The sequence below is a fragment of the Hippoglossus stenolepis genome, chromosome 10, assembly GCF_022539355.2.
Source record: "Hippoglossus stenolepis isolate QCI-W04-F060 chromosome 10, HSTE1.2, whole genome shotgun sequence".
In the NCBI taxonomy this organism is placed as follows: domain Eukaryota; kingdom Metazoa; phylum Chordata; class Actinopteri; order Pleuronectiformes; family Pleuronectidae; genus Hippoglossus; species Hippoglossus stenolepis.
The window spans coordinates 25,016,092-25,029,471 of record NC_061492.1 but is presented as its reverse complement, the minus strand read 5'-3'; the positions used below and the strand labels follow the sequence as shown (position 1 = coordinate 25,029,471).

Sequence of the window (13,380 nt, the reverse complement as noted above, 5' to 3'; positions counted from 1 at the left end):
GAGCAAAATTATATTAATCATTCAATAATGAATTGATTATTATTTCATCCTTCAAAAATAATGGTTATTTTAAATGATCAACACCCCCTACTCATACTAAAAGTCTTATTCCACATGCCAATTAGGAGGAATGATTTTGCGCTCTAAATTATGATTAATTGATTTTAATACACTGATAGGACACATTCAGGATCATGATATTGTTTGATTATTGTTCCCTGACATTAATAATCAGCTGTTGTAAATCACTTAATGTCACAGTGATCAGAGGAATGCTGCAGTGCAGATGATGGGGTCAGCACTGTAAATGAATGAAATAGCATGTAAGTAAAAAGTTAAACCCTCTTGTTTATATTTCAGCAGACGAGTCAGCTTGAAAATGTGATGGACAAAGCTGCCACAGGGGGGAGCTCTTTACTCGTATTGCTGTATAAAGTCAAGTCTAAATGCACCATTTAGCCAAATATGAGCAGTCATATGTAGTTAGGTTAGAGTGCAGCTCACCAGCACTGAGTCTAACATTGTTTTCAATGTGATAGTGAGATAATTAGGTGTCCACAGCTCCAATTTGGTATACCTGTGTGGTTGTAAATCCTCCCTGAGAATGATCTGATGAACAATCTCTGACAGACAGGCCAAAAAGAACAAATCCTGAATAATCACCAATACAAACCTGTTTCAACTCATCCATCTTTAACACTGTCAGTCTCACATATTTTCTTTATAATGCCATCTCTGTCTCTTTTATTCTCAAGACATATTAAAAACAAATCAGTGAGTCACGCTGTTAAACTGAGTGACATGTGTTTATTCAGAGTTGTTCTGAGCAAGTTAGGTGATCCAAACATTCTGACCTTTTATCATTAAAAAAAGGTATTTCAGTTTACCTCTTTATTACCTGATGATATGGAGCAGAGAATGAAAATGCTGCTAATCTATGCCACTTCCTGCTCCATTATAGAAAACACTTTCATGTGGGTATGATTTAATTTAGCATTGTTAACATGGAGGATTGAAAGGTCTTGCTTCACAAGTACAGGCTGCTTTTGACTATTTAACAGCACACACAGACTTTTGATGTTACCTTTTCATTCGCATGTTGAAGCAAACAGTCAAAGGCAGCTTTGTGACGAAATGTATTTTTTTCTCCTTAATAATTAACTTTTAAAAGCTACCATCTTTTATTTACTGACCATTATGAATACAGTGTGTTGCTAGTATCGTATCATGTAATGCTATTACACTGGTCTCACACATATATTTTATCCTTTGTGCATAAATAGCTTAGTTGTTCACAATTTTGTCTGACTTCACCCCACAGCCCGGCTTTATGACGGCTTTACCTCACCGACGCCAACAGACACATACCAAATGTGTGATTATATACTGGAGTTTTAAATGAAGCCATAAGTGATATTTATTTATCAAATTGCAGTAAAGCAAAAACAGTATTTGCTGTAAACCCCTTCACCTTTAAACCATCACCAGTTCTCATCAGTTCACCAGAAAATCTGAACAACCGTTTACCGTTTTAGAAAAATCTAAATAAACATCATCATCAACGTATTTTAACGTGCACAAACCCATAAACGGAGGAACAGTGCAGTATTATTATCAAAAATTTAATTTAATTTAATTTAATTGAAATAATCCCGCAAAAATAAAAACCTTCAAATACCTTGTATCATTACCAAAAAAAAATTATATTCATCTCAAACTCATTCATGGATCTTACTGCAAAAAAGCTAAGATTTCAACATTTTTGTTATTTTCCCAAAAATAATTAATGTAACTTGATTTAAAAAATCTGGCATTTTCAGTGCACTGATAGTTATGAGTGTGTACAATTTGGGGTGCATCCAAAAATCTAAAATCTAGATGTTTGTATGCTTACCTGGCAAACAATAACCATAAAATCCACATTTTATATCAAGCTTTCCCATTAAAAATCTACCGACACAGATTTATAAAGAAAGAATATTAAATTTTTATTTCAAAACCATCTAAAACATTCTCATATCATTATCATATACTGCTAAAATACATTTCTAGCTACATACACCTTTCTCAAAAATATAAAGGAATGCTACACAATAGTAACCTATAGGAAATATGTTTTGATAAACAGCTTCTTCGGGTCTTTCTCTAAAATATACCATCATGGAGGAACATTTCAGTCAAAGGGCCTTATCTTACACCAGCGATGGTTGTGTGAAACTTATTTAAACAGAAAATGTATTTGTGCACATCTGAGCATGAGTTACTGATGTTGTTAAAGAAAAGCCGTTGGGAAACATGGTTCACCCACAAGAAGAGAGAATAGATTTGAATCACTGTGGCTCAGGTACAGTACAGCACAGCACAAGATGCATGAGGCTTAGCAGAAAGACTGGTAGCATTGGAAATTTAAAATTTACCTTTCAATGTTTGCATTTCAATATTTGCAAGCTGCCCTGTTTATACTGTGCAGCCTATTCAAATTGTCTAGTCACAAATACTACTCTCTTTACTTGTTGACAGTAATTGGTGGTGCATCTGTGGCTAGCTCATAGCTAACACCATGTAAATCAGACAGCGTTAGAGCTTTTTATTATGATAGAGAATGACTGTGCTTCCAATGTTTGTACTGTGTTACACTAAACATGTCTCTGAATGAAAGACAGATGTGAAGTTAGTTGATCAGTCTTTTTGTGGGTGACACAGCACAATTACATGTTACAAGTTACAAGTCAGAGAGTAATAGTAAACTGATCATGGAAAGACATGGTAGCAGTTTTAGCTCTGTGTGCACAGTGTGTGTCCTGTGTTTTAAAGCTGCTGCTAACATCAACGACAGTGAGACCAACAGCAACTCTTCAGAATATATAACAAAAGAAAATATAAGCTTTCTATATAAGAACTGTCTTTTACATTTAGGCTAAGTACAGAAGTTTCAGAAATCAGAGACAGTAGTGTTAGTGCATGCACATGTAACTCTACAGTTAAAGTATCAGCTTCAAAAGAGATTCTGTTCGTTTTTGTTCTAAGATAACTTGAATCCCTAAACAGGCCAATCTACAGAGATCCTTTCTGAATTATGATTTTTTTAATCTTGTGCACACACAAGGTAATTATCCTGTGTGCACATTATTAAGGTTCTGCACAAATTTAGACCTTCAGACCTTCATAGCCTTTTTCCATTCTTACTGTGCATTTACAACAACGACAAAGGTCATGTAATGTCCAGGAAATGAAATGACAGTTTTGAGGGAAGCCCGGGTTAATCAGACAAATGAAAGGAAATATCAATCAGAGAAAACCTCATGAACTGTTTAAATATATGTCTTCCTTTTCTTTATGGAGAAACAAACAGAAACAAACAGAGGCTCCTGCAGAGACAGTCATGTTCACTACCAGGACAATAAGCTGCTGTTTGGTCTCGTCTCTCTGACAGCAGGTGGCAGAGCTGAATCAGGAAAACAAAGCAGAAGTTCAGCTGCTTCTTCTCAGGGACACTTTGACCAGTTTGAAAAGCATCTTGAAATACAGAGTTTTTTCGAAATATTTTGGAAATATTAAGGCTTAAAGGGAAGGATTCTGGTAGTGTTGATTTGATTGACAGGTTGTTTTTGTTTTTATTTGAAAACACCAAACAGTCTCTGTCCACACAAACGATTATGCTCCATTTAAACTTGAATCCCCTTGCATACAAACATTTGTGAAAACATATATTACGTGACCGCTCATGTACACTGTGCATGTGCTCCCTCTGGACATGGGAATTGTCCCAGACCGCTCGAAAAACAGCTTGTCTCCTCCACATATAATCAGTTGTATCATTGTAGAATGCTGAATCTAACTGCACAACAGTTGTAAGCAAAGACAACAGGGTCAGCAATTGGTCAGCAAGTGCTTATAATTGATTATCCATGTTGTGTTCTACACTGGTTTTCGTCCAGAAGAGGGTCATGTGAAAGGAGCCTGACGAGTCAAGTAACATTGTGACCAAAAAGACCCAATCAGCCAGAAGTTGTGTGTGTCTACTTCATAGTTTCCAAACATCTCTGTTTGTGCCAGTTCAGACTAAAATGCTGCCCCCGTGTTTTCAAACCAAAAACTAAAGCATTTACAAACTTCTCTGTTTAAGCGGCGTGGTGTAGTAGTAGTGTGGATGCCGGGCGTATCTGTCGCAGGATTGATGTGTTTTCAAACGAAAACGTAGTAATGTGGATGTAGCCCCAGCCATTCCCATTCAGCCATGGTGACTGCGTCTTGTGTTGTAGCTCCAATCAGGCTTTGCCCACATATCCCATGTTCAGACCTTCTGCTTCTAAGATGATGGCAGGTAAACCCAAACCCAGCGTTTGAAAATGTTTCATACAATCTGTGTCTCAGACACACATCCTCAAGAGTGGCTGTTTTTGTACAGCCATGGTCTTCCACAGTTGGTACCACATCCAGGTAGAAGTAAGACATACATCCATTAAAACTCAGTTTAGTTCAGACTGAGGTGGCTGTAATTCATCAGCCAACAAAGAAAATACATGGTTGAAAAGCTTCCAGTCCAAACTAGGATTGTTGGACTGCTGGGATGTCTGGTGGCTTCACTTGGTGTCCGACAACTGTACCTTTGAACTGGTTTCCTGAAAGCTGCTGTCTGACGGACGGCTTGGAGCCGGTGGCATCGCCCAGCTTTCTCCAAACAACCTGAGAGGGACAATCAATACTGTTAGGGATATTGTATGTTTATCAGTCATTTTTTACCAGTCTTGTTATATGTCTAAAAATCATTTTAAATAATCATCAGTCATGGTACATGATTATTAGTCATAATTTTAGTCATTTTTATTATGTTAGAAGAAAATAGAGCATGTCTATTTCATGTGCATGAGCATGCTGGCTGTGAAGTGTGTGTGATGTGCAGCTACATGTGACAGGTGTGTGATGACCGTCTGTGGGTATATAAGTTTAATATAAGTTTATAAGTTTTGGGGAATGTTTTATCACTGTAGAACCATTTGACATGGTTGTCTGTGTCTGATTTTGTACTAGAAGAGGATCTTACTCCTGCATATTCTTCCTGAAACTTTAGTGAAAGGAAATCATCTTCCAAAGATCAGGGACACTGACTTATTGCATGTTCTGCCTGAGATTTCAACATATGGACATTATCGCCACACTGCTGCTGGAAATTTCTTATTGGAACTTACATTGCACATCTCTCTGACAATGGCCTTCTCTTTTTCACTGAGATCTTCATCATATTCTTGTGGACACTGTCTGTCAAGCTTTTCATGGACCTGCAACACCTTCACACACACACACACAGACACACACACAAATACAAATGGCATCAAATCTGTTTCTTTTATGTTGCAGATTTCATTTAAACTGACTATATAATAAATAATTCAATATAATAGAAGAAAGAAAAATCCCAAAAATGTGCATTTAAATGAAAATAGCTCTGAGATGCCACTAGAAGTCAAACACTGCTACAAAACCAAGATTGTAAACACAAAACAGCTTTAAAAGAAACCAAGACTGTCTGAGCAATATGACAACAAAGCGTCACCACATCACCTACACTACCTGTGTTCAGCTGAACTGAGGCAAGGAAACAACTCAAGAGGCATGCATAACAGTAACTGAGAACAAAAATGAATCCAACTCTGCTGTAAAGTCTGAGCACAGTTTTATTGATGAAGCACGTGCGCAGCACTAAGTTCTTTTGGAGTGAGGTCAGCTAATTGAAAGTTAAAACCTGTGTTAGGGAGTCAAAGTTCAAAGACAGTGGACAGACAGAGGTGGTGTATCAACCTAGACTTGGTAAAAGCTGTATCATATTTTAGCCACTAGAGGGCAGCTGGTGTCTTTCATTGCAACATATACATAAACGACATATACATGTTAACTGACAGCCTGGATCAGTGGGAATAGCATGGGTTTACCTCAACAACATACATGTACTGGAGTATTTTTCACATTACTATATTGGTACTATTACTCCAGTAAAGGATGTGAATACTTCTTCCGCCACAGTTTTTCCTTTGGTCAGAAGGATAAAACCAAACAAAACTGACAGCTACAGTAAATGATTACCAGTTGCAGTTTAAAAGTATGACAATTCTGTAAAAAACAATAAACTGCAAAGAATAAACAAGCAATTCCCAACCACGTGGCTTGTGAGTGCTAATATAAACAGTTTGAGGGCCCTTTCTGAGGGGCCTAATTTCTGATGTGTCTGGGTTCTGATGTTATATCTCTAAACTTGTCCCATAGTTTCATAAATTATCCAATATTTCACACAAAATCAAGACCAACTGAAAACAGATCAGTGAATCAGATCAGTATGTGTTTTTTCCTCTCCCATTAAGACCTCCTCATGTGACGACCTCTAATTAAAAACATTTGTGTGCTGCTGAAGCTCAGGATTAAGGATCTGAACTCTTTTCCCATAGTACAGTAACTACATGAGGTACAGATTCTTGAATTTGAATGCATTAATTCTACTTGTTTTAGAGTATTGTTAGAACCTTGGAGCGTTTACACCTTTTTTGTTTCGTTTGGATGGTATGAATTTGGATTCGATCTCCGGTGCGGACCAAACAACTACACTCTAGTCCGCCTTAAAGCGGTGGTCTTGGACCGCTGTCAAGTGAACTCTGGAGTGGTTCATTTCTGGTGTGAACACCCTTTGAAATAATGACAGGAAGCATCTCACGTATATCTGTCATTTCATTGGTTTAAAAAAGTTTTCTCTTCCTGTTTTGATGACCAGTGAGCTACGGACGTCAAAGTACGCGACAAATTTATGTGGTATGACGACCTTAACAGGATTTTTAAATCGACACCCACTGTGAGCGCGGTAGATGTTGTTGAGTCGTACGACAAGGAACATGCACCAACTCATCGTTGTCTGCCATGGATAGCCACAGTTACTCAGCTCATGTAGGCCGATTATTAAATGACTTAAAGGGGACATAGCATGCAAATTCCACTTTGTTAGTGCTTCTACAGGTTAATGTGGGTATCTGGCATGTCTACCAACCCAAAAACTCTGGGAAAAAAACACTCGCGCGTTTTGTTATGGTTCCTCTAAGTCAGAAACGTCATGCTTGAGTGACTCGATTGAGCTTCCTGGGTTTTGTGTCGTAACAAGGCACTGGAAGTCTCCCTACATGGTCTTGGCCCACCCCCCCCTGGCTGTTCACACGGGACGTGCATTTCTCCGCGCTGGTCAGCCCCATAGACTGTATATATAAGGTCAGCCCGCGATTCTGCTTTCTCCGCTTGTTGTTGTACCCGTTGAATGTCGGGGTTCGGGGGTAAATTATGGTCTTCATAGCCCCCCCCCACCTCTCTTTCTCGCTCTGTCTGTCTGCTTGTGTGCTTGTAGTGGATGGGCAGAGGGGACATTTAATTATGTGATTGGGAAAATTAAAACTCCAGGACAACAGAAGGGAATACAAAGTATGGGATGCATAATTGATAATTTATATCATATAAATATCATGGGGGAGAGGGGAGGGGAGCTGGCTCATTAGCATTTAAAGGAACAGGCACTCAAAACAGGTCGCTCTGTGGAGGGCTGTTTTATACAGGGTAAAAAGGGTGCTGTTTGAAATGATCCTTGTGGTATTTTGACCAAAGTATGTTACAGACATTTCATTAAGACCCCAAGGAACCATATTAACTTGTGGTAAAATGGGCATGCTATGTCCCCTTTAATACCCGCTGTTCATATGCGCAGTCCTTGAATGTTTGATTATATACACTTCAGATTAACACCAGCATAAACAGAACCTGACGGTGCTCCACGATGTACCATATTCAAGTAGAACATGGAGTGGGAGTGTTGTATTTTTACCCGCCCGATTGAATGACAAATAATAGAGCGACACTCCACCACATGGCTTTTGTTTATACTTTCTGGGACATATTGAGTTTGGGCTTTTTGAAAACGAACCAGACCAGTTGTAAATTTAAACAATGTATCCTTCTGACCCTGATTCAAACCAGAAACCTAACTTTTTGGTGTGAACCCGCCCTAAGTAAAAGCACAATACTTGAGTGAAGGATCCAAATAATTGCTTCTTTTATCCATAATCATCTTTATTATGGCGTAAAATAGAAGACCTCATCGTGGTTGTGGTCTACCTTCATTGCGTGGACTATTGCCTCTGGTTTCTGCCCTGGGGGGATGTAGAACTCTGTGGGTGAGGGGGTCCGAGCAGCACCCTGCAGAGGTAGGATTCACAATCATTTTTGTCACCATGTTAACATAAAGATGAGAGTACAAGGATATTCTGAGGCAACAAGCAGTAGAACAAAAATAATATGAAGAGGAAGAAGAGAAGGTGTGAGAGGAAGCAGCAGTGCTGCTGAGCTAGGTAAACATCGTTCCCATAGCGAAAGGAGGTGCCATTGACCTGCTGTGTTTGCAGTAAAGCCGGACAGGATCAATCCGCTCCTCAGACAGAACTTGAGGTGATATAGGATGACCTGTATCTGCTGCAGGAAGTTAATGGTTTCCTGATCTGAATCATGTGAGAAGAGCTGCAGAGCTGATATTGCACCTTCACCTTCTGATAAACATCTCAGATGTAGTTTATATATTTTTTCTTCAATTCAGTAGATTCTGGTGAAACCAAAAGATCTTAGAACACAGTTAATACCATCCCACACACTGCAAAAAGTGGTGTCTGACCCTGACTGAAGAGCTGAACTGATGAACGAAAATCAAATCACATGTTTTGTATTCCTACCATTCATCATTCATAATTCCAATAAACATTTAGAAAGATCTGCTACATAAACAGCAGATATATGAGCCAGAAGGTTTGAGGCTCAGCTCTTAATACTTGTTAATGATTGGTAGGAGTCACGCACACACACACACACACACACACACAAACACACGCACGCACACGTTCACACAGAAGAGCAGAAGGAGGACAGTGACACCACTTACCTGTGACAGCAGCAGCTTGTTTTCATCCTCCAGCATCCTCACCTTGTTCTCCAGCTGTGTGATGTAACCCACGGATACATCTTTACAAGACAAAGAAAAAAAGGCACATCTGATGAGGTCTTGGATTGAGCAAATGCCAATTATAATTTCATTTTTAAGTGAATAAAATTAAACTAAGAATAAGAGAATTTTTGGTGGCACAGTGGTGCAGTGATTAGCCGTGTTGCCTGACAGCAAGAATGTTCCCCCCCGTGTCTGTGTGGGTTTTCTCAGGCCTCTTCCCGTGGTTGGATTAATTAGAGACACTGCACTGACTGCAGGTCTAAATGGTTGTTTGTCTCTGTTTGTCAGCCCTGTGATATGCTGCTGACCTATCCAGGGATGGATGGATAAAAGAATTTGCTCATGCCTTTATTTTCATTATCTTTCATTTGACACAGCAACATGCTCAACACTGTATAGCTTTATTATAAAACAATGAGCTTGTCTGTGGGCCTCCATAGTTTCTGATGGCTGCAGTGAAACTGATACCTGAGCCCTATGTTCAACTCTGTGTTCATCTGAGCCTCCACCTCTGCCAGCATCTCCTTCCAGGGCCTGGACTGACATGTTTTTCACATGTTTAATCTCCACATAAGAAGCTCTTTGTATTATCTGATCTTACTTCTCAGAACAACATCAGGCAGTGAAGCAATTTCTGGCACCTTAAAGATAGTGTAAGTTTAACCTTAATGTGAATGGGTGAATGTGACTGAATGGTCATTAAGACGAGTTAAAGGCTGTATAAATGCAGCTCATCCACTTTCCATTTATCTATATGGTCGTTAAAGTTGAATGAATTGTTAATATTTTATTATGGCACAGACAAATAAACTGGATTCAATGTTAATCGGTTGCATCAAGCCTATCTCAATTTGTTTGATAAATAATTATAATCATAATGTCACTATCTGGACCAACAGTGCCATCATTGACTTATAAGTGGTACATTAATGTTACTCTTTCTACTTGTGATAATACCTCAGGTTGTCTGGGGCAGGTCTGCTTTCTGTCCCTAGAGTCCTTTAGGTTTTCATCAGCCATAAGCGGAACAAACAACAAAGAACAGCAGTGAACTGCAGGTCTTTTCTGTTTGACATTGCCTTTTATTAAATCAAATTAATACTCATGCACTACACTGGGGAGTTTTTCTTTCCACATTTGCCAAAGTGCTGCTCTTTGTGGGAACTGTTTTCTATAATTTTGTAAGGTCTCGACCTCTAGATGTATGTCATGATTTGGCGCTTTACAAATAAAACTGAATTGAATTGCACCAAAACTTTGACTTCTTGTTATTTATTCAATTAGATATTTAACTGTTTTGAATAAATAATAAATTAATAAATAAATATAAAACAAAAAGGACAATATGGTGAGAGATGATTGGTGAAGAGCTTGATTTTCATTCCATTCCATTTCCACAAGCCATGAGATAAAGTCCAGGCGATGTGGTCAAAGTCCCTGGTACAGATGGTGCTGACCTCAGGGCAAACACAGGAATGCACACACACGCATACACACACACACACAGACCCACAGGAACACCACCCCACCCTCTCAAGTGGAGACAGTGCAGAGTTAAGAGGACGTCCTTAAATTACAGTCAGTCAGCACTAGGTCAGTACAGTACAGTTCTGTCTGTCTCTCTCGCTGTCTGTCCGTCTGTCCTTCAAAGTCCTTCTATCTATAAAGATGGAAGATTTCACTAAAATCACTTATGGCTCAAGAAGATTTTTAGTTTAGTTTACACAGAAAAACCTGCTAATGTAAGGGTTAGTTGTGGATGAGGGGTTGCAGCTGAACTCCCCTCTCCTTCCTAACATTTTCCAAGGTTTCATTTACTATAATCCTGTTTGTTAGTAATTTAGAATGTTAGGCATGAAAGGACAGGGTCAAATTTAGTCGTACCTGGCCCCACAGACATTTCCTCTACCTGAATGTGGATACTGAGGAGTCTCATAAGTCTGTGAGGGGGATATTGAAATATGTGGTTCAATAAAATCCAACCGGGGGGGCAAACAGGTATTAGATGAGGCTCATGAGAGCGGACCTGAAACCAGTTTGACCAGAGCATTTAAGGGATAGTTCACCGAAAAATGAAAATTCACTCCTCATCTTCTCACCACTGTGCCGATGGAGGGGTGGGTGAAGTGTCTGAGTCCACAAAACACTTCTTGAGTCTCAGGGGTAAACAGCTTTGAATCAGATACAATTACGAGGTCATTTACACCGTGCCACGCTAGCAGACGTAGCCACACGATAGTGTGACCGAGGGCCTGTGAATGCACCTTGTAGGAAGATATCACATTTAGGCTTAAAATGCAGTGTAAATGACCTCGTTTCAAGTCGAACATGAATGTCGGGGCTTACTAACACTTGGATGACACCACACGAGCAGTATGGAGGCATGTCGTGTTTTTTCTGTTGTTTTATTACATCCGAAGAAGAGCTCGCGATTGACTTCAATTCTATTGGATTCGGCTGCAACACTGTTTACCCCTGAGACCCCAGAAGTGTTTTGTGGATTTAAACACTTCACCCCCCCTCCATCGGCATAGGGGTGAATAGATGATGAGTGAATTTTTTGGTGAACTATCCCTTTAAGTAAATTAGTGTGTTTGCCTTGGTCTGTTAACTACATAAAATAACCTTTAAAAAAAGTAGTAAACTGTGCTAGTAAATTTAATATGCTCGAATTAATGACGCATAATTGATCATAATTAACTAATCATAATTTTCCTATTTTCGAATTAAACATAATTTTAAAAAAACAATAAAGCTACATGAAAAACGATCCCTTCCTTTGTCACACAATCAAGAATCAGTATTCCAGACTGGGTGCCTGGGTGTTCCAGATTGGGTTCAATCATTGGGATGATTGAACCTCCATACTAAGTATTTATTATCTTATTAGGATCTGGTGTTCTCCGATTGAGTGTCAACAACATCCCAAGATCTAAAGAGCCTCCAGAAATACAGGCTTAGACACCTCTGCATCTGGCAGAGGTTTTGAAATATCTCCAAATTATGTGAAATAATTAATTCCACAGTCAGGAAATGTATCTACACATGGATAGAAACAACTTCCAATTTGTCCAGGAATGGCCAAACTGGAAAATTAAGACCAAAGGCAGACCGTTTAATTCAAGACGAATGCTCCATGAAATTTCAACACAGCACCTGCAGGAAACTCATGGTGTCAAAGTGCATGTGTTTGCAATCAGAATGAGACTGCACAAGTTTGAGTCCTGCCAGGAAAAAGACTTTACTGTCCAACAACAAGAGCATTAGAGCAAGACTACAGTTTTCCGATGAACAGATAGGCAAAGAGCATATACAGTTTTTGAGTTGTTTGGCCACAGTATCCATTTGGTGCAGACCAAAGATCTTTCAGGAGATCCTCAAGCAACTGTGAAGCACCTTGCTGGAAATGTTATGGTTTGTGGACAAGTTCCATTTTGACAAATTGTCTTGAAAGTAAAAGCACAACGAAATTTTTTTTTTTGCTGCAATGCAATGTTTTGTATCGAGCTGAGTTACAGAAGTTATATTTTGAAAAGTTGTTAACTTGGGTCTCAACATTGTGTTGAACTCTGTAGAACTCTGAAACAGCCGACATGCAATGTACTAAAAATAAATGCAATTAAATAAATCATTCAAACTTATATGTAAGCCACACACATGAACAGTAATAAAGCAAATTCAGTTTCATTTTATGAAAATTGCAAATAAGCCAGACAGGATGAACGCAGTTTTCAAACTTCACTCTGCACCATAGGTTGTGTATAAAAAACTTTGCACACGACATCCAGCATACAAACAACAAGGGGTGACAGTATATTTGAGCAAGACTCATTAATGACAAGTAATAATTCTTAAGTAGCTCCAAAACATCATCACAGGCCAAGCAAACCGCCCATTCCAAATCGTGAGGTTTACAACCAGCACTGCAATAGTGATCTACATTCTCATATTAACCATTCCCTCCTCAGCTGAATCACTGGCATGAAAGTCGGTTCTTTCCACCAGCAATGAATCATTTGACTCTTGATATAAGTTGTTTTTTCTGCAGAGCTGTTTGAGGGCGCATGTTCTCCTCACTCTCTGTTATCAACAGTGTCACAACGCTGTGTCATTTCATATGATGTAAAAACCTGAACAGGCTCAGCTCTGGTGGGAATACAGAGTCTGTCATATGAGAACCTCGAACATGCTGTGAGAAATACAGGCAAAGCACAGGAAACTGAGAGAGCAGAACACAAAGCACAGCTGGCAGCAGAAACACTGGTTCAGCACTGTCTCTGGTAACACACACGCACACAAACCCACACACACACACACACACACAATTTATTTGGTCCATATTTATATTCAGTAAAGCTGCTGTG

At 39.1% G+C, this 13,380-nt stretch overlaps 1 protein-coding gene across 1 annotated transcript in view; it reads right to left on the bottom strand.

Annotated features, from left to right (window-relative positions):
• Window positions 1-1,963: 1,963 nt before the first annotated feature.
• Window positions 1,964-13,380, bottom strand: part of ccdc85ca (coiled-coil domain containing 85C, a) — a 21,815-nt gene continuing 10,398 nt past the window's right edge. Inside the window, exons 2-5 of the mRNA XM_035168997.2 lie at window positions 8,954-9,033; window positions 8,140-8,220; window positions 5,190-5,288; window positions 1,964-4,686 (exon numbers count right to left, since the gene is read on the bottom strand). Of these exons, the coding sequence (XP_035024888.1) occupies window positions 4,549-4,686; window positions 5,190-5,288; window positions 8,140-8,220; window positions 8,954-9,033 (398 nt within the window). The 3' untranslated portion in view covers window positions 1,964-4,548. The remainder of the gene's footprint in view (window positions 4,687-5,189; window positions 5,289-8,139; window positions 8,221-8,953; window positions 9,034-13,380) is intronic.